Below are 21,986 nucleotides of genomic sequence, written 5' to 3'. Positions count from 1 at the left end.
AAAGGAAGGAAGGAAGGGAGGGAGGGAGGGAGGGAGGGTTTCTTCATTTAGCTTCCAGGTAAAGAAACCATACCTACTAATCATATCAATACTCACATTAAATGAATTTATATAAGCACTGCAATTAAAAGGCCGAGTGTTATAATAGATAAAATAGCAAGATCCAAGTATGAATGGCCTTCAAGAAACATGCTGTATTTTAAACACAAAGAAACAAGTAGGTTAAAAGTAAAAGAATGGAAAAAGATATATTAGGCTAACACTAGTCAAAATAAATCTGTAATAGCTGCAGTAACATCAAATTATATTTCAGAGTGGAGAACATTTCAGAGCAGAAGGACAAAGAAGGTCATTTTGTAATGATAACAGATCAATTAATCAACAAGACATAAAATCCTAAACATTTATGCCTCTTGTAACAAAGCTTCAAAATACATTAAGCAACAATGGATAAAACTGCAAGGAGAAACAGGCAAATTCACAATTAAAGTTGAATATTTTGATACTCCTCTCTCAATAATTGATAGAACAAATAGACAAAAAATCATCAAGGATACAAAAGACATAAACAATCCTACCAACTAAATTGACCTAATTGACATTTATAGAACATTTCACATAACAACAATAGATAACAGATCTTTTTCAAGTGCACATAAAAAAGACATTTATCAAGAAAGACAATATACTAGACTATCAAATAAGTCTCAATAAACTTTAAAAGATGCAAGTAATAGAAACTATGTTCTCTGACAACAATGAAACTGAATTAAAAATCAATAAGAGAAAGATCCTTTAAAAATCCCCAAATATTTAGAAACTAAATAACATACTTCTAAACAACCCATGGGCCAAAGAAGAAATCAAAAGGTAATACAGAAAACATTTTAAACTGAATAACAATGAAAACACAACATAGCAAAATTTGGGGGATGCCATTAAATCACTTGAGGGGAAGTTAATAGCACTAAAGAAAAAGTCCTCAAATCGATGATCTCAGCTTCCCCACCCTAAGAAAAATATAGATATAGATGACAAGTAGATGCATGAAAAGATGCTCAGTATCATTAGTCCTTAGGGCAATTAAAATTACAATCATAATGACGTACCATTACACACCAGTCCAATGGCTAATATCAAAAGCCTGATCAAACCAACTACTTAACACAATGTGGGGCAATTGGAATTCTCACACAACTTGAAAGTTTCTTAAAAAGTTAAACATACATCTACCATATGGCCCAGCAATTCCACTTGTAAATATGTACCCAAGAAAAATGAAAGCGTCTGTCCATACAAAGGCTTGTACATGAACATCCGTAACAGCCTTATTTGTAATCACTAAAAATCTAGAACAACCCCAATGTCCATCGATGAGCAAAGAGATAGTCAAATTGTGATGCATCCATACATGCAGATACTCCTCATCAATTAAAAAAAAAAAAAGAGCTACTGGTATACATTGCAAAATGGGTGAATCTCAAAATAATTATCTGGATGGAAATAGCCACAGCAAAACAGAAAAAAAGAGTACATACTGTACGATTCCATTAATGTAAAACTCTAGAAAATATGAATAATCTATGGTGCCGGAAACAGATCAGTAATTGCCTGGAGAGTGGGAGAAGATGGGGCTGGGGGTGGGATTACCGAGGGGCACAAGAATACTTTTTGGGTCATGGACACGTTCACTGTCTTCCTTGTTGTCACAGTTCATAGGTGCACTCATATGTCAAACATCAACTGTACATTAAATATGTACATTTATTGTATGTGAATGAAACCTCAATAAAGCTGTAAAGTTTTAAGTAAAAAAAAAAAAAATAGATGAAGAGCGTGATGCTCAAAACACAGTGCCTGGATCTGCAATGTCTGATAAATGGTGACTCCTATTCTCTGCTCCAGATTTCCAGCTGGGGCTACAGAGGTGGGTAGGACGTGGTCCCTGTCCTCCAGGGCTCCTCAGTGGGGCTGAGGAGACAAACAAGCAGCTCAATTACAACAAACATAATTGGTTTGGAGTGTTACTAAATTAAATTTGTAGACAGTAAATGGTACAGGGACTTAATATCCAAACAGAATTGGAGTCTTCAAAATGAAAGGAAGGAAAAAAAATAAATCTTTTCCTGACCTCTCTCTGTGTCCCAAATAGAGATTTCTTAAAGCTATTTGATTCCGCATTCATATCATGGTCTTTTTTCTTGTTTTCTTCAGTTAGTGCATTAGCATTTCTTTCCCCCACATTATTCATGTGTAGCCTAATCTCATTTTCCTGTGCTTTAACTCAGTGTGCGTTTGGGGGTAGGGAAGACATTCATTCTTCTGGACCATTGACAGAAATCCCCTCTGGGCCAGGCCAAGCTCTGCACCTGGAGGATACTCGCACAGTCAGTGATGGTGGCAAACCAGTAAAAGCAATAAGGTGGGGGCTGAGGCCTGAGGGGCAACAACACAAGGGCATTCTGGGCAAAGGCTGGCTGAAGAGGTCCAGACATTGGGACGACCCTGCGCGTGAGGTGGTGGCGGCCATCTCTTAGGATACACTCAGAGCATCTCTGCATGACACGAGGTGGCAGGAACGAAGACCAGGGAGGGCTCCTGAGGTTAGCTCCTGAACAACCTCATGAGTCATGTGGAGGAATGAACTCAATCCTGCGGGCCCTGACACTCTACCACCTTCCGATGACCTATTCAAGCGCAGAGGGGAGCACATGACGAGAAAAAGCGCAGAGCGCGTTTGGACCAAATGCCTATGTGGCAGTGTGCACAGCCTCACCCTCGGAAAGCACGGCCTGCCTCCAAGACTGAACATGCCTGCAGGAGACACCTGTTCCTCACTCTTCACCTCGAACTTAGCCACCCTCTTTGATCACAGAAGCCTTTTTCCACAAAGCACCTACAAATTAGCAGAGCATATGTTCCCAAATGCAATTTGGAGACTGCTGTAGGAAGCCCGCCAGCATTTCTCCCTGCCCTTCTCCCTGGCTGCTCTGCTGTTGGCTAATGGCCTGGACCAGGGCTGAGGGGAGCATGCATGCGCCTCAGAGGAAGAGCCTGTGCCCCCATGGGACTCGCAAGCACAGGGAAAGGGGGTGCAGGGAATAGGGGTGCTGACAGCTGTGGCTCACAGAGCAGGATGATGGCTTTCTGAGTCTGTGAAGGATTGGGATGGTTATAAATGCTCTTCTCCCGCGTGTAGCCAGTTAGACAAGCAGGGGCAAGGTGAGAAGCAGGAGGTAGACCAGCAGCAGGAGCCTTAACACAGCACATCTGGTATGTGAGTCCCTCGTGCTGGGAACTCTAGGAAGCCTCACAGAAAGGAGGTCCACTTATAGGCTGCTCAGGGAGTCAGGCACATGCACCAAGCCCCCAACATACCATAGCTGGGCCAAGGAGGGCACGACAATAGGAGAATGAATAATGGGGAGATCCAAGAAGACCTTCTGGCAAAGGAGAGGTTTAGCAGACCCCTGCAGGAAAGGTAAGTCCTTGGCAATCAGCGATTAAGGAAGAGCATGCCAGGTAGAAAGGGAAATCCTGGCAAAGGCCAGAGCCAGGACAGGAAAATAAATATAGGAAACAAGTCACTCATCTGCTTGCAGGGATGAGCCACGGGAGAGTGAGCAGAAGCGTAAGAAGTAAATGAAGGCACATAGGTGTGGTCAGGGTCATCCTGGACGGGTTCTGAGGCAGGGCCCACGATGTTGGCTTTTCTCCACTGAATAGGGAGCCAAGCAGAAGATGCCAAGGGGGCACTGGCTCCTGGGACTGGAACACTGAGAACCAGATTTGGGGGGATGATGAGTTCAAGTGGCCCCTCCATCCCTGAGCCTCGAGTTTTATTGTTGTCTTTGTCTTTCTTTGACGGCCTCCTGGGAAATGCTCTTCAAAGGAACGTGCTCTACCCTAAGTATATTGACCTGCCCTCAACCAAACCTTTCTAAGAACCTACTCTTTGCATGGGGCACCTGGGTATTCAGTGACAAGCTGAATTCTGACCGTGTCTTCAAGGGACTCATGACCTAGTGGCCACCTTGATTAGTGGTTCACTCTGCCTTCCACAAGTTCATTCAAATCTCCACCCTCCTCCAAGCTAACATATAATTTAACCAACAATGAAAATATAGTTTATACCCAAAAGCACAACTGCTTGCCAGTGTCCCCACAGTCAAACCTGGAGACCTGCAGAAACTAGACACTGTCAGTGAGGCTCATATACTCACAAGCCTTTCTCTGCATCCAATTTCCCCTTCTCCAAGTGAAACAGATCTCAAATATATAACACCAATATTCACGAGTGAAGGGGTAGATATATTAAGAAAACCACCCCATTAAGAAAAAAGAAAACAAAAGCCTGTGCCTTTGAATGTTTATCTTGAATCCAGGAAAACACATTAAGCAAGTCAGATACAGAGGGAGAAACTGGAGGACAGAGTCTGTGAGGAATGAGAGAAGCAGGGGCTGAGCTGGGGACCACAAGGCAGGCTTCCCTGGGGAAAGATGTGGGACAAAGAAGCACAAACCTGAGCCTGTCAGACAAACTGAACTTCCTCCAGAGAAGTGGGGAGCAGCTCAGGAAATGAGAAGATGGGGCCCCAGTATAGTTGTTGAATTCTGGAGACCATGTTGGAACCACCAAATGCCTTCCCCTGCTTCTCTTCTTCCCGCCTTATTTTATCTATCATGTATGACGAAGAGAAAAGCAACTGGGAACTTTGTCTGTGGCTCTGTATTTAGATAGAGCCTAGAATGATATAACTAGCATGAGAAAAACAGGACTTTTGTTTCCACTGGGGCTAGACTATAACAGGAAACAGCAGTTCTGAATATGGCTGGATCCCAAGGGTAAGTCTACATGCAATTAAGAGAACATCTTGTTCATTAATCAGAGGCCACACTGAGGTCTAAGGGTCCAAGCTTTATAGGAGGACCTACCTTCAGATCGTAGACTTCAAGAACATCCATGAGCTGACACAAAAGCCAAGAGTATCTCCATCAATGTGCATACCTGAGCCCTACTTACTGGCCTTACAGAATCAGACCCTGCCATAGTTAAGGATCTTTGTCAGGGCCACATGCATGATGATGTCCTTTGGCAGAAAGGGCTTTGGAGTCAGACAGTCTCCATACAGAGTCCCAAATGCACCATTTAATAATTGTATGACCTTGGGCAAATGACTTAACCTCTTTAGCCTGCCATTTCCCATCCATAAAATGGGGATGATAATAACTGTCATACAGAGTTGCCACTGAGGACAAAGGGTGGTGCCAAATATAAAATGCCCCGACAAGTGCCTGGCACGTAATGGGCGATCAAGATATAGTAGGTGATACCCTTCATTCTCAAGAGGAAGAGCCTCCCCATAGAAAAGGAAGCCGAGAAGTAGGGGAGGTCACTTCAGGGGAGTCACACAGCCATCCTCTTGGGTGAAGCTGTTCCAGTGTGGCTGACAGCCGTGTCCACACCCGACCCTTCCTGGTGACCCTTCCTGGGGTCCAGCTGCCCCAGCAATGCCCTTGGGGGCACTTCACCACTAGCCCATGCTGAAGTTACCCCCAGCCCTAAAGAAGGAATCAGGAGGGACAGAGGGCCCTAGAGTGGGTCAGAGGCAGGGGAGGAAAAAAGATACAGGGCAGAAACATAAAAACAGAGCCCTTTTTGACGGCAGGCAACAGAGAAACACTGGGTATCCAGTTTGGCGGAGTCACCATAAAACTGAAGCCAGGCCAGACATTTGCCTTAAGAGGCACATGGAAGACAACCCTTCTCTGGAACAAAGGAAACCAGACTTTGAGAAACCTGGAGAGAAGCTGATGAAGCCCAGAGGATCAAAACTTCCCAAGGACCCAGGAGCACTCCACCAGACTCTGAAGAATAGGGTGGTGGCCATCATGTCTCTCTTAGTTAGCAGCACAACCATCCACAACCCGAGGTAAATGGACAGTTACCTTGCATGTCTCCAACTGGCCTGGGAAGAGCTAATAAGATGTGAATTTATGGAGGAAAGCCATGAAAAGTGGGCCTTGCAAGAGTTACTATCTGATACTACCTGCACTATTAAAAGAAGCCACCCAAAACTCTTTCAGCCATAGAGCACTGAGCTGATGAAGAAACACACATCATAAAAGAATAAATTACCTACATAATAAACCTTGCATCTTCTCGAATGAGGCCATTAGAAATTGATCAGTTAATTTAGGAGCAGCTGAGGGCCGAAGCCCTGATGAAAGGCGCACCAGGAACCGCCTTCTAGAATCAGCTCTGTTAACAGCATGCTGGGGTCCCACAGGCTGCCCTGGTGATGTTTCCTGAATAGGCGTGTGGGCAGAGGGGATTCTTCCAGAAAGCCAGGGCATGTGGCTACAGGCTACTCCCATGTCACATCCGCAGCGTGGAGGCGGCCAGGTCCAGGCACATGGCACTGGTGAAGAGCAGACCAGGCCACAGTGAAAACTCAGCGTTCCCCTTCCTTCCAGGGCCCAAGGCAGTGGGATGGCCTGTCATGGGAGATGCTTTCCATCTACCCCCTTTAAATGGCTACACTGATTCCTGCCCCCACCAGCTGCACATGGGTGTGTGCACACACAGACGCACTCACACACATGTCCATATACGCGCTCACACACAGGCTGACACACATCTTCTCACATACACTCTCACACGTGTGCACTCTTCTACATACGCACACTCACACAGCTAAGTAACACACACACACACACCTGCAACCTCCTGCTGCACGAAATTCATCCTCCACCATCCCCTCCTCATTCCTCTGCCTCACCCCCTCTGCACCCCGTTTTCTAACCTGCGCTAATCTCTCCAGCCCCTGACCCCTGACTGGCTGCCTCCCCTCACTCTGCACATCCTATGCCAGACACTCCTTCCCTTGGACTTCGGCCTTCTTCATGTACTCCAATCTCGATTCTTCCACTGGTTCCCCCCTGCTCCAGGTGAGCATCTTGGCAGGTCAGGTCCAACTCTCTGAACCCCTGTGTTGCATTGTGGAGCCCTGGAATTCACTCCAGCACCCCAGGTCAGAATTGGGCCCCACAGCATCCCCCTGAGCTTTCCCAAGGGGCAGGGGGCTTGGTGCAGGCTGCGCCCCTCGGCATTCTGGGGCTCTTACCTCATTCACAAAGACCCAGTGGCTGTCCTTGGAAGCCAGGTTGGTCTCCACAGCCTGCAGAGAGAAAAAGAAAACAAACATGAATGGAAGCAAGCCAGAAGCTGGCAGACATGCAGAATGATTGCCGAGATGGCGTTTGATAAACATTGCTCTTGGAGATTTTTTTCTTCACAAAACATGCCATCCCCCGGGGTCAGCTCTGGACGCCTTAGCTATAAGACGCATCATTTGAACACCGACATCTGATTTCCTGCTGTTCTTCCAAGCTCTCATGCACCAGCCCTGAGCAAGTTGGCAGCTCCTGTTCCTGCAGGCATCACAGGGCCACCACAGGTGGGGGTCTTCCTCCCTTCTCCTGGAGAACACCTTTCTGGAGGAGAGCTTAGGGGGATGGTTCTCATGACTGCCAGAGACTAGAGCATCAGGAATCTGGAACAAGGGATGTATGGCATCTCGTCCAGCCATGCTGAACGACACCTGGAAGGACAGCAGCTCCCAGCTGGGGCTCTGAACTGCCTTCAGTTCTAAAGAACCCACAAAGGGCCCACAGAACCGGCTCTTTCTTGTTTCTGGGCAGTGACCCCACCCCAGCATTCTCTCTTATAGCACTTTGTTCTATTTCTTGATAGCACTTGCTATTTCTGTGCTTGAATAGTTAGCAGCTTATCTATTTCGTATCATCTACCTCCTTCACCAAGTTGGGGTCTCCACATTCTTGGGTGGTCACCGTTGTGTCCCAGAACCTTACACTATAACCAGCACAAAGGGTTTAATATACGAATGAAGATTGCTGCCGAATACATGAAGGAAGCGTAAGAGGGCAAGGCAGATAGGACCCCGCTCCTTATTTTGTTTCTCATATGGTTTATGGGTGCTTTTACCCTCCTTTAACTGGAAAGCCAACAGATTGAAAGGAGAGAAGGAACTGATCATTGTCAAGCATGTCCCATAAGAACTCTCCCAGTTAGCATGTGTCAAGTACTTGAACCTGGAGAGAGCGATCAGATTGTCGTCCTCTTTGTGTGTGTGTGTGTGTATTTTTGCGATCTAATTTTTATCACTCTTTTTATTTGCAAAACTATAGAAAAATAAAAATGTTCAAAATCATCCCATAACCCTGCCCCATTTTTTTAAATGTGCTAAAGTGGTGAAAATGCCCCATTTGTCCCTCCACATTCATCCTCCAGAGGTTGTCTGAGGTGTCCCCTTCTAGAAGGTTGTGGTACATATCTAGGTACACATATCAGACAGATGTTTCTATTAAACTGGAATCATGAAATACATATCAGGTTACAACTGTCATTTTTTTTTTTTACTTATCAGTGTATCAAGAATATCTTTCCTCCTCAGTACACAGAGATCTGACTCATTCTTCTTAACCATGAGGCAGAGAGGGGTAAAGAGCCTGCCTGCACCAGCAACCCAGCCATATGTGGGAACTCGACCATTGCACTGTCGGTGCGCAGGTTACTGTTAGAACTTCACCCACACAGAGAATGGATCAGTTTGCTAGCCAACACAACAAGCATGTGGAAAGAGAGCCTTTGGGAGTGCCCCAGCCAGCTCCAGCAGCCCAGTCCTTTACAGATAGCTCCCCCAGGACACTAAGGGTGGACAAAGGGGTCTTTCTGGGCCATCTTTGGTGGGGGGAGGATAGGAATTCTCCTTCTCCAGCCCAGAAGTGAGAGGGTGCTGGCCCCTATGAAGACAGATGAGGAGGGGAGTCTGGACTGGGCTGGAAGGGGACTGCCTTCACCGGTTGTCATTTAACCACTCCAGTCTCTGTTCAGCTATAAAAAATAGATAATGCTTGCATCCTCTTTTCTGCCAATAGCTTCAGTCCTCAATCTCAAGAAGCAGTAAACACAGAAAATGGTATGGCATCCATACCAGTCCCAAGCCTTTCCCACGAAGCAGAGACAGGAAGTGGTCATCCCCACCCTTTGCAGGTTCCACCCTTATTCCTTGGCTCGCCCACATTCTTGGATCCTGGAAATCTTCTCTAGCCACACAAGTCCTCCTCCACATGAACCAGGCCCCCACAAAACCCTCTCTTTCTCAGAATAAGTGAGTTATGTTGAAGAATGCCTAGGCTGCTCCACCCCCTACCCCAGGAAGAAGGCTCCAAGTGTTCTCTCTCCTGTACCTGGAAGAAAGGAGCTCCAGAGATGCCAAGCGCTTGTGGGGCCATGTCCCAAAGATGCTTTCTCCCACTCCATATACCAGCCCCTCTCCCCAGAAGCTGTGAGGACTTCCAGGCCAGCTGCCCTCTGAGGAGCCTCAGACCCTCGGAGGAGGTGAAGGGCGAGCATCGCCAGGTGCAGTCTCAGCCGCCCAGCCCAAAGCCTCGCAACACAGACTTTCAGGAATGTCTTCAGAAGCCTGGAGGCCTGGGGAGGAGGTGTGGGAGGGAGACGTGGACACAGGATGCTCTGAGAACACTCTGCAGCACACTGCTGGGCTCTGGCTTGCCTCCATTCCCAACACCTCAGATTCCCTTAATGCTCACATGGAGGACATCAGTGATACGCTCAACAAATCTGTACAGGAGACAGTGCTGGGAGGGTGTCATAATGTCTCAGAAAGCTAGAACACTGAACTCAATCTAAAGAGACGCAGCTTAACAAGGCTGCGCTCAAAGCCCTACTCTTGGTTTCCAGGAACAGAAGGGCAACTGGGGAGATGAGACTTGGAAGTAACACTGCTGAGTAAAGAATCCTGGAAAGGCAGGGGCTGGGCGTTGACTACTGGGCCACCCCACTGGACGGAGGACACTGCAGACTGGATTTGGTCATGGGGTGGGACTGGGAAAGTAAAGGCGTCTTTAGGCACATGAAGAACCGTCATGTGCGAGAGAGACTGGAATTGCTCTTTGCAGCCTCTCAGAGTTGATTTAGCACCAAGGTCTCCAGGAATCAGGGAGGGAGGTATCAACTCAATAGAAGACAGAACTTTCTGACTTTCCAAGGGGTTCAAGATGGAATGGGATGCCTAGGGAGCAGTAAGCTCTCATCAGGAGAACGTGCCCAAGTGGAAGGTGAACAGCATGTCCCTGCATCAGCAGGGAGGTTGACCATGGGTGAGGCGCAGGACTCTATCAGGCACGGACATTCTGAAGCAATGATTTGAAAGTCTGGCTGCATGCAGGAACCTCCTAGGGAGCTTTTAAAAAAGGCAGACCTTGGGGCCCCCCTCCTTGGGATCTTGATGCACTGAGAATGGCCACATGCTTGAGGTGCTGTGTTATTTCAGAGCTTCCACCCTGACTCTTGGCCTCTGCAACTGGGAGCCCTGCTCCAGAATGTTTAGTTCTGTGCATCTTCTGTGCAGGTGAAAGGTCCTCTGTTACCCACAGGAGCCCGCAGGGCCGAGGACATGACACAGCTGCCAGGACATCCCAGGGAACAGCTGGGACCCTGGCTCCTCTCAGGAGTTGTCCCACCTGGTCTCAGACTCACACACAAACGATATTGATGGAGAGAATTGATCAGAAAACCCCACAGGACAACTGGCCAACTTTCCTGTCCTACTTTCCTCACCAATTAAGCTCAGCTAATTTGTTAAGCCTCTTTTCCCCACACAGAGATAAATAGTGCTTGGCTGCAGCCTTTTCCAGAGGATGCAATTCACACAGAAGCTGAGCTAGATGGTAAGAAGGAGAAGCTACTGCAGATTTAGAAAGAACACCTCTCCCTGCCACTAGTTACTGGAGAGATGCCAGCTCTGTGGGAAGAGCCCTAACCGCTCACAGCCCAGTGGGCAGTGTCCCTCCCAGCGCCTCTAATTCCCTGTCTGAGCGCCATCCTTCCCTCTTCCTCCCCAGCCATGTCTGTGGCAGGTGCAGCAGAGTCCTCTCTTCCATGGCAGAGCCAGCGGGGCAAGGAAGGCGGGCAGGCAGAGCATATTCGAATCCCAGTTCTGGCACTGCTTAGCTGTGGGCTCCTGGGTGAGCTACTCCACCTTCCTGAGCGGCAGCTCCATGCCTCGAAGGCGTTTGAATGCCGACAGTGCTATGGATGCTCTGCCCACATTCCCCCTGCATTCCATGAGGGTTTGTGAGCACGCTGGCTCCCTGTGTGCCTTCACACCCAACGGCAGACACCCGTGCCTCAGGCTGCTGGAATCTCTGCGCAGCACTCACGGTGCCTGGGAATTTACACCCCTAAGCGAGAACTGAGAGTGTCACATATACAAATCCCAGCTGCCCTGTTCCCGGATGGGGACTGCTCCAAGTGTGAGCTCAGCTGGGTCCCGAATCTGTCCATGGGACTGTGCCCACACTGCCTCGCTTGCTAGCATGCCCACTCTGGCTTCCTTCATTTCCCTGTCCCACATTCCCACTCCCCTGCTGCCTTTTGTTTTTTTTTTTTTTTAATTCCCCTGGGAACACTTCTTAATAAATCACTGTCACACAAATCCCTGCCTGAGTCTGCTTCTGGGAACCCCACCTGAGACAAACACCTCCCACCCTGGGGTTATCATGGGAATTAAATGGGATTATGTGTGAGGCTCTTGGCCCAGAAGGGAGCTCACTATAGATAAGCAGTGAACATGAAGGTCCTCCCCATTCCTTCCACTCGAGTCTCCAGCCTGGTCATCATTCAGTGGTCTCTTCAATGTGCAGATGTGCATAGTCTCATCCGCTCCTTCCTTCACTCAACAGACTGTGCCTGCCACACACCAGCTATTTTCCTAACTCTCCGGAGTGCAGGTGTGAGCCAGGAGCCTCATCCATGCCATCATAGAGCCAATAGTACCTAGATGACCGACAATAAACAACATGGCCACTGTGATGAGCGCGGTCTCCTCCAGGAGTCCACAGACCCTTCAAGGCAGCACAACGTGGGGCTTCCCTTCACCTTGGCGCCACTGTAGGCCACTGCTCTGTGGCACTACCAGCATCAGCAGAAAAGTATTGAGCTAACTAGGCAGATGAAGGGCAGCCCTGCCTTCCATGGGTGGGGAAGGGAGTGGAGCTGGCTTCTGCTCAGGCTGGGCTTCCAGCCACTTACCTCCAGCAAGTAGGGAGGCAGCATTCCTGCAGTTGGGTTTCTCTGCTGGAGCTGGGCACCATGGCCGTGGGACAACCCTCAAAATAATACAGTGGCAGGTGATAGAGCCCTGTGCCTCTGTAGGAACTCCACCTAGACCCTGCGGGAGGTGGGAACCATGTGTTGGTGAACCCAAAGGGCCCCTGCACTGGCAGCCCTGGTTAAGTTCCTGCTGTGAGTCTTGCAAGGCTTTGCCAAACCATCAGTGACCGACTTCCCAGCTTTCATGGTCCAGCAGTAGATTGGCCAACATAGAGCTTTTAGAAGAAGAGCTAAGAAGGTGGAAACTTCCAAAGGCTCGTCCTGACTCCTGTTTGAGCCCCTTTCCAATCGCAGACTCAAGGAGCTTACTGTGGCACGTAGCCCATAGAAAGGGCTTGGATGGTGGACATAGATCACCAGTGGTGAGGCAGAGCTAGGTGTCTTCACTTGTCCTGACACCCATACACCACCACATGTCATAGCTAGGCAGCTGTTAGGGAAGTGGAAGGCAGCTGTCCTTCCCAGACCTGGGGAAGGGAATATGTCCCCTTGTCCAGGAGCAGCAACCCCTGCCTGGACCTCAGGCCAATTACAGGTTTCCCACAGCTAACTGCATCAACAGAGCTGGAATATAAGTGACACAGGACACTAACAGGCCATCCTGCAGGCTCCCCTGGGGCCAGGGGGTATTTGGATCCTGTTCTGGCTCCTCAGCCACCCTGATTCCACAGTTTCCATAGAGAAGTAGATGTAGAACAAAGCCCAGCTCCTGGCTCCCCAAAGCTCTAGACAGAAAGCAGCCCCTAGCGCTGATGGGAATGGTAGATGCAGGGTGGCTCGCCTGGACAGGGCGGGAGAGGCCCTTTGGCCATATGGAGGTGGAGATCAGCTCTAATATCCAAACGCCTAAAAGGAGGCTGAGAAGACTGGTTCTACGGGGCTGCAGGAAGGACCTCCAGCCTGGTCCCCTGCCTCTGTGTTCTCCACCTTTCACCCAGGACCAAGTCTGAGCTGTCTCCTTTGATCAAGCACCCCTCCAGACACTTCAATACTCTATCTCTCCCACTTCACAACACACACACCTCCCTTTACTCACACAGCCTACTGAGTCAGGCAGCGTTCTCCTCCCCATCCCACGGATGGGGAGCCGGGACCTAGATCTGGCCTCGTAGCTCACACAGGGCCCTCCACTAGTACTTGGCAGGAGCTGGATTTGAACCCGGTCTGTCTGTCTGCAAAGCTTGAGTTCTTTTCCCTCAGTCATGCTGTTTCTCAAAAGGCCTCAGCAGCTGTCAGGGCAAGCATGTGAGCCTTTGGGCCTGGGCCCGGCCCCTGGCAATGAGGACAAAATAATCTTTTTTCTCATAGCGGAGAAAACACCGTGATGGGCAACAGTGCCTTCCTTCTCCGGGTTAACTTGTTCTCATCAGCCTCAGACCATTATGCCTCTTGCATTTCTTAAGTATGAGTTCATTTCACTTTATCTTGGCCTAAAGGAATCATAAATGGAGTGGAAAAAAACCTCTACATGGAAGCCTTCCAGTAGGATCGCTGAGTGCAAATGCCACCAATTATTTATGTATGTGTTAATTGTTGGCCACTTCTCTAGGCACCCCCCAACACTGGGAGCCCGAGATAATGAAAACTTGTCGACAATTAGCATCTTTTTAAAATCCCAACTCGTAACATTTCAGAGCATTCCCTCCATGGAGCGCAGACCCTGGCCTTTTCCCAAGGATGGCTAGTGCGCTAACTTTAAAGACCCACTGCTGCCTTTGCAACAGCATGCTACTGAGGAACAATTCTCTCTGTAAAACGTCACACCTCTGGAGTGTGAGGGAGTGCGGTTCGCCCCATCTGCAAAGAAGGGGAGTAGCTGGCTACAAGACTATGGATGATCCAGGAGCCCAGAAGCCCTTTTACAAGGAAATCAGCAAAGCAACCGCCATGATCAGGGCCCCAAGCTCAAAAGCGATAGCACAGAAGTATGAGGAAACCCATAAATGACAGCCATCATTTCTGGCCACTCTGGGCTTCCCAGAGGCCTGCCTCCTCAAGAAAAGGGCCTGAGAGTCTGGCCCAGCTGCTTCTTCTGTTTACCTTAGCCTTGTCTCCAGAACTTCTTAGGGCCTCGCTCTCACTGGAAAACTGCCTTAATGTTCTCCCCAGGTCGACGGCTCCTACTGCTGGCCCCGTCCTTACTCCTAGGTCCCACTGGGGAATTTTGAGCCATATGTGGGTTTCTCTTCCAATTTCTTGTCCCAGGCCCTTCCCAGGAAACAACCCCTCCTGACCCGGCATGCATTATGTGTCCCCACCTCACCCACCACTCTGCTGAAGCTTCCTTGAAGCCCAGGAACAGGAACCACAGTCACCTGAGCACACGGACGGGCTGCTTAGCATGTGTGTGTCGTGGGCAGGGCGGTTGGCGGAGGATGGTGGAGACAAGGCCACACAAGACCATCTGGGGAAGAAAGCATGGCAGAGTTCAGCCTTAGCTTCCAAACACAGCTCCGGGGGACACTAAGACGGCCTTTGCCGAGGGAAATCTGAGCCTGCTGTTGGGAGTTCAGGGAAGATGCTGGCTAGAAAAGGCTGGAGGGAAGGGCTGCCAGTAGACTGGGCACAATTGCTGGCACTTTCTGAAACACCTCCTCTACTCAGATCCTGAGTGAAGCCCTCTACACACGACACCCCAATGAGTCCTCATAACGAGCTGCTGAAACAGGCTTCTGATCTGAGCAGACAGATGCGGAGACTTGCCCAAAGGCTCCCCCACAAGTCAGTGTCACCGAGGCACACGACCAGCCCCCCTCTAGTGTATCATGCCAACTTGAAGACAAATGCATTCCGGTCACTTCTGGGGATCTTTCACACAAATGCAAGAGCCAAGCTGAAAGGCAATGCAGATAGTGATGAGGCCTAGATAGTAAATCTGGGAAGTCACAGGGGCTTCTGTGAAGCCGGGTCCTAGATTCTGCAGTTTCCTGCCAGCACCACCCCACCCCCACCCCCACCCTTCCAAACCCCTGGATCAGGCAGGTCCTCTGGTTGTCTATGAGGAAGAGCCTCCAGTCCCTCACTATGGCCTAAGGCCTGATCTAGATACCATGCAGCCCCTTCCCCACATAGCACCTGGCAGACAATGACCTTTGGAAAGATGTCTTTGGAATCAACAAATGGGTGGATCCACACTCCTGCATATTTCACTGATGCTGAGAATAACAAAGTCCAGGGATGTAAAAATGAAGCCCCAAATAGTCAGAAGGTGTACTGACATACAGGTACTCTTTCCTTTGCCTTCCCTTGGTACTGCCTTCACAGAAACCCATGCATACGGGACCTGTGTCCTTGTTTTGCCCAGCTTGGATATGCACTTGATTTTTGGTTAACACTGTTCTGTGCAAAGTACTGCCTGTATTTGAAAATAGCACACTTTTGCTACACGTCTGAGAGAAGGTGAAATGAAACAAAGTGAACTTGAAAGGTGGATAAATGCAAGACATGGTGACCTTTGGAAGCTGATGGAAACATGATCAAATTTTAGAGCTTTGCTATGGGGATATAATTGTGTCTTCATTTGTGCTGAGTGCCGGAACTCCTGATGCAAGCTCCCATATATTCTGCTTAACAACACAGTAAGTTCTGGACTAGTCTGGTCAATCAGTGGCATTTTAAAAGATATTACCGTAACACTGGAGAGAGGGTATTCATCTTTAGGTGGTTTTTTTTTTTTTTTTTTTTTATATACTGGCTTTGATCTCAGACAAACTATTATGTTGCTATGAAAAAAAAAAGAAAGCATAATTGACTAAACACATGTAAAAATCTGATAGAACTGAACAATTTTTCGTCAATCATTAGACCTCCCTGGCCTCAGTCCTCACTGTTTACCAAGTTTGAGATAAACAGCTCTTTCAAGCCGCCTTCCCAACTCTGGGCGGAGGGCAGGAGTGCCAGCCCACAGCCTCCGGGGATGAAGATTCATTACAGATCATTTGTGGATCCTTCAGATGAAATAGAGACAGGTTCCAGGGCTGTGCTGGAAGTGCAATTTACTGTAATAAAAAGTGAGAATATGCTACATGTGGACAATTTATGAGGAAATGTTAATATCAGCAGAAAAATGAAATGAAGTCTGCTCACAGGCACGACCTGTTTAATAAGAGCAACTTGGAGAAGTAAAGCCAGGCACTGCCGATGAGTAGCAACTGATGGATACTCGGATTTTAGTAAATGGTCCATAATTTCCCTGCCATCTGGAGGGCACGGCCGCCAAATAAGGCCCTCCGCGTTCTACCTACTCTCACAGACACCCAGGCTTTGTCCTGCTGGGAGGCGATGGGAGCTGGCTTTTCTATCAGATCTTGTCTCATGCAGAAGAAAGGCGTTCCCGCCATTGCCCGCATGGACACAACCACACAATTCCTTTTGAGGACCGAGATGTACAATAGAACAGATCACTTCTGAGCTTATTTACGCTCTGGTTTGGCGAGAAGAGTGGCCAGCCTCTGCAGCGGGCTGTGAACAATCTCAGGACGCGGGTCCCCCAGAGGCCAAGGGACGCAGCTCTTGGGTGGCAGATGGCCGCGCTGAGCCATTTCTCATACAGCCAGCTGTTCTGCTCCAGCTTCAAGTGATTTTCAGACATAAGCAAAGCAAAGTCCAAAACTGATTAAAAATGTTTTCTTCTCCCTCCCATGAGTATTTACACGTTCATGCTGGAGCTTGAGACGGCGCTGCCTGCATCCAAAGGCTGGCTCTAGGGACCCACGGCATCAGAGGCTGCGGAAGGAAGGGAAGGGGTGGGGACCATCTGGGGCGGGAAACTCCCTCCCAGGCCTGCTGGGTCACAAAGGGCCCCACAGGCCTGCCCCCCTGTGTGGCTGTCAGCCCCAGAGACCAGACCCACAGCACACATCCACTGGGAGAACATCTACACTGCCTAGGCTGCTCAATTAAAGCATCACCGTTCAAGGTTAATACCGTGACCCCTTCAAATCCTGCCAGGCAAGTGGCTTCTGCACACGGATCTAATTCCTTTTCTCAACCTAAATTGTTTTTAAAAGATGGAAGCATTTGAATTCTTTTTAAGGCAATAAAGTTGAAAGTAGCAATTCTTTACCAAGCTGATAAGAGCTGCTGGGTGTAATTTGTATTCTTTTTTATGAGCCTGACTTTTTGGAGAATGGAATAGAAAGAAAAATGTCTTTTCAGTTCTGGAGACAAGAGCTACTTCTTCCTCAGGTGCTGGGGAGGAGTTCTCTGGCTTGGCAGTTGTCAGGAAACAAGTCCCTGATTTGTGACATGGGAAAGCCAGGGAGGTGCCCTGTATGGGAAAGGGGGCATAAAGCTCACCTCGACACTCTCGCCCCACTAGAAGTGATTCAGAGAGGCCATGGGTGGGACTGTGAGGTCCTGGGGAGTAAGGAGGAGAGGATAATGCAAATTCCATGAAAAGAGAAAGGGGAGGATCTATTATCTTTAGAATCCATAATATAAACTGTTTTACAAGCTTGGAGACAGCTTCTCTCCAAGTACAACGTCTCTGTGCTGTTGGGTCCCAGACCTGGGCATGGCCAAGAACTTCATTTTTGCCCAAAGTCCTCTGGGCCCAATAATCAAGTCATGTAACTCTACATTCAGCTGCTCCAAGTTTACATTTGACACAGAAGCCAAATACACTTTGTCTGCAGGTGTGGCCGACCTGCCCCACCCTCCACTCTCATGACTAGCACAAAGCCCTACCCATGGAATGGCATTGAAGAGAAAACTGAGCACAGGGCTTCTAGGCTCAGTATCTGGAGCAGAAAAATCAGTGAGAAAACTCACCATAACCATGTCCTACACTTGCCTTAGAGCTGTAGGTCAGAAGCACCACAATGGTTTCATCTAATTTGATGATTTGGCGACAGACATGAAGGTAGGAGGCAATCCTACCTGACCCCCCAGGGCAACATTAAACCTTAAACTTCCCAAATAATCCCATCTACTTGTGTATGTGCACACACATATATACACACACACACACACACATACACAAACAATTCCACTTCAGACACCTTTGTAGGGGAACGTGGGGCCCAAATAAAAAGAAGCATCACTGAATCAACAAACACAAAATGCCCAGGATAGGCATTACTGCACCTCTCTCAAATTCCTACCTCAGATTCACACTGGTCTTTCTTGCTTTCATGACCAGATTTTCCAGATGGCCTCCCAGGTGCTTATTCCTAAATGTAAATTCTCTACCTATATTGGCACTATTTCTTGCAACAAATCCTGAAAGGTGACCATTTCTGATCCCCTTGAAAAGAACTACATTAGGAAGTAATGAAGTACTATATGGTGACTAACATAACATAGTAAAAAATAAATTAATTAATTTAAAAAAAAAAAAGGAAAGGAAAGGAAACTAGGAAATGACTGAATAGCCAGCTCTTTGGGTTCATCATCTCTGCCTAGACTGGAGAATCCAGAAGTACAGCCCAAATAATGAGAGCATGAGACAGCTTGTCTGGAGTAGCTACGTGTCCCACCAGACCCCAAGAACGGGAAGACTCATGATGATCTCAGGCCTTCCCCTGAGGTCATTCAGTATAGACTTGATGTTTCTTGACTCTGCTCCCTAGGACCAGGTTGACTACAGCCCAGGGGGAAGGCCAAGTGCCAACAAGTGCTGGTCTGGGCTCAGGGGAAGGACTACTGGCACAAGGCAAGAGGCCTCAGGCTAGAAAGGAACCTGGCCCCACAGGCTTCCTGAGAAATTTGCCTGATCTAGAGAAACAGCAAGGCAGGAAGGAGGCCCAGAGGAGAAAAAAAGGCTTCATGGACTCAGCCACTTTGGGGAATCACAGAATTAAAAAGTCAAAGAAGCAGGTGTCAACCTTGAGAAAATCCATGAGCAGCCATGAGAGAGACAACAGCCGGATCCACCCACCCACTGAACAACCGTGGACCTGGGTTCCTACTAGATGCCAGGTACTATGAGCAATCTGAACAGGGAAGTAAGGAAGTCTTGGGCCCTGTCTTGGAGTGAATCCAGGCTACTTAGAGAGACAGTCCCACACAGAGAGAATATTGTACAGGATAAAAGGAGAACGTGCAGTGATCGGGGAGTGTTCAGTGAATGAGGAGCCAGGTACCAACTCCCTCCTGGAGAGTGGAAGTCCCCATGTTGGGGGTGGGCAGAGGTGGGGCAGCCGAGCATTCCAGTCTGAGGAGAGAGCATGTGTAAGCCTGGAGGTAAGAAAGGGCATTAGGTTAGGGAGTGGTGACTGAATCACATCTTCACATCTTGTGAATAAAGATTGGTTCCTAAAATCAATTATAATCAAAATTAGCCACAAAGACTTCTTAGCTCATGGATAAAGTGTAGTACAGAAAATATAATTTGTGTAAAGAATCCCGGATCCGTTCCTCTGACCTTTATTAATCAATGTTTCTCTATGGCTGCAATTAGAGCTTCATTTTCTTCCCTGAGTGTATTGACGAAACCTTCACCCACTTGCCTAGCCCCTGAAAGCTATGCTCCCAGTCCTGTCCTGTCAGATCATTGTTCTATCCAGTCAGACCAGAAAGCTTTGGAACCTCTTCCCGCCTTGCAGGTTAATGCGGGAATGGTATGGTCAGACCCGCATTCTAGAGAGGTCAGGATGGCCATGCGGAGAAGCCCTTGAGACCATGCACACATTCTTTCCAGCACATTCTCCACTGTGTCAAGCTTTACTGTGCCCATTGCCTATTGACGAGGCCAATGTGGCATTGCCTGGCCTATGCGCCTATCTGCGGAGTTAAATCTGCACATGAAGCATCCCTGCTATTGGTCATTCTATGGCTCAAAATCAAAGGTGGGAAGATAGATAGCATGAGGAATGAGCTATGATCTGAAATACTGCCAGGTCCCAAACAGCAGGGCCTACGCAGGGGAGCTGGGCTTTTATCTTGTACATCGGGAGCCCCCAGATTATATACTATGGAATAGAAGAGGCTGAGGAGTTGCTAAGAGTTCTCCTATTTAAGAAAAAAAAAAATCTTTGCTCAGAAAGTTTGAGGTATACCGCACCCTGAAGAATCACAAAGGACACTAACAGAAATGTTATTGGAATGTGACGGGCTACGTTGGGGCCCCTCCAGATTCGTATGTTGAAGTCCCAATCCCCAGGACCTCAGAATGTAACTGTCTTTGGAGATAAGGTATGTGGTGATTAAGTTAAAATGAGGCCATTAGGGTAGGCCTAATCCAATCTGACTGGTGTCCTTACAAGAAGAGTAAGCGACACCAGGGATACGTGCTCATAGAGAAAAGGCCATGTGAGGACACAATGGGATGACAGCCATGTACAAAGCAGGAAGAGAGGCCTCAGAAGAAACCAATCCTGGCGACACCTTGATCTTGGAAGTCTGGCCCCCAGAACTGTGAGACAATACATTTCTGTGGTTTAAGTCCCCCAGTCCATGGTACTCTGTTACAGTAGTCCTAGCAAACTAATACAGGGGATGCTAAAAGTTCTCCTGAAAACAAACAAACTAACTAACTGTGGTCAGAAAGTTTGAGATACAAGGCATTTATATCCTCACCTTGAAGAACCACAAAGCACACTAACAGAAAAGTCCTCCCATCACAGAAAATCATTGAATTTGGCTGAACCCTGTGTTTATCAAACCTAACTCCCCAGAATATTAAGTTTCTTTGTTCAAGGAACACACAGATATTTTATGGGACACTCAGGTGGCAACAGAACAGGGTGAAGCAAATGGTAGTCCAGGCCTCGGGGGGTTGGGAGAGGACATTAAGATGGGAAGGATCTGGACCATCTGGATTCCAGATGGGCCAGACGGGCCGCATGGAGGAGAAGGTCACAAGCATGAGAGGTGCAGGGAATCAGCTAGGAAGCAGTTCCAGTGGTCCAGAAAAATGCCGGTGAGGGCCAGAACAGAGAGAGGTCACCAGGCTGGAGAGGACCGGATGGAGTGTGAAATGTTTAGAAGGAAAACGTTGACAGGATATGGTCATCCATTGGAAACTGAGTTAAGTGTGAAGGACAAAAAGAAATCTGATGTGACAACTAGAAGCAATCACATAAAAGCAGAAGGTGGATCAGGCTCAGTGAGGAAGATGAATTCAGGTATAATCTCCTTGACAGCAAGAAGTCAGAGAGGCAAGTCCTGAAAGTTTGGGAGAGATGAGTGATCATGGCAGTGGACAGAGAGAAGGCAAGGGCTTACCTCAGGCAAAAGGTGAAGGTGCACAGATCACAGTATCAAGTTAGCCTAGACACCCCCCAACCTCTAGTGTAAGAACCAGCAGTGGCTGGCTTGATCTACAGACCCATTCAGGTGGCTCCAGTGGTAGGACCAGTGACCTGTGGAGGCTGGAAGGCATGGCAGGAGGACAAGAACTTCTTCACCTTCACCTTTGGACCACTATTGCTTCTACTGGTGCAGGCCAAGCCCCCACCTTCTTGGAGACTACACAGCACACACCCAGTTGTACCACTTTCAACCCCCAAGAATGTATTTTTTGAAATTATGAGTTACACACACACACACACACACAAACACACAACTCCTCTACCTTCCCTCTATACCCTGTACTGATCCAGAGGGTTCTAAACCTAAGTGGAAGACTTCACATTATCCTTGTAAGCTTCATGCTGCTCGAATCAGTCAGCCACTCTATCCAAACTGTTCAGACCACTTTGGAACCTCTTCCTGCCTCACAACATCATCCTCTTCACCTTGGATTTATTAAAGGGAAGAATTTTATCAGGCTAGCCTCATGGTGATCAGGCAAGGGAGAACTACATGAAGGAGACCTGGGTCC

The 21,986-nt window shown here is 48.2% G+C and overlaps 1 protein-coding gene across 1 annotated transcript in view; it reads right to left on the bottom strand.

The window, feature by feature from the left end:
• LOC102751156 (glutamate receptor ionotropic, delta-1-like) overlaps nt 1–16,560 on the bottom strand; it is a 199,308-nt gene extending 182,748 nt beyond the window's left edge. The window contains exons 1-2 of the mRNA XM_081823088.1: nt 16,465–16,560; nt 7,128–7,181 (exon numbers count right to left, since the gene is read on the bottom strand). Coding sequence (XP_081679214.1) covers nt 7,128–7,181; nt 16,465–16,560 — 150 coding nt within the window. The remainder of the gene's footprint in view (nt 1–7,127; nt 7,182–16,464) is intronic.
• Nucleotides 16,561–21,986: the final 5,426 nt, after the last annotated feature.

This window comes from Leptonychotes weddellii, chromosome 6 (genome assembly GCF_054177405.1).
Source record: "Leptonychotes weddellii isolate Sample4059 chromosome 6, ASM5417740v2, whole genome shotgun sequence".
NCBI classification, from domain to species: Eukaryota; Metazoa; Chordata; class Mammalia; order Carnivora; family Phocidae; genus Leptonychotes; species Leptonychotes weddellii.
The sequence above is the reverse complement of the archived record's forward strand: the minus strand, read 5'-3'. Positions and strand labels throughout refer to the sequence as shown.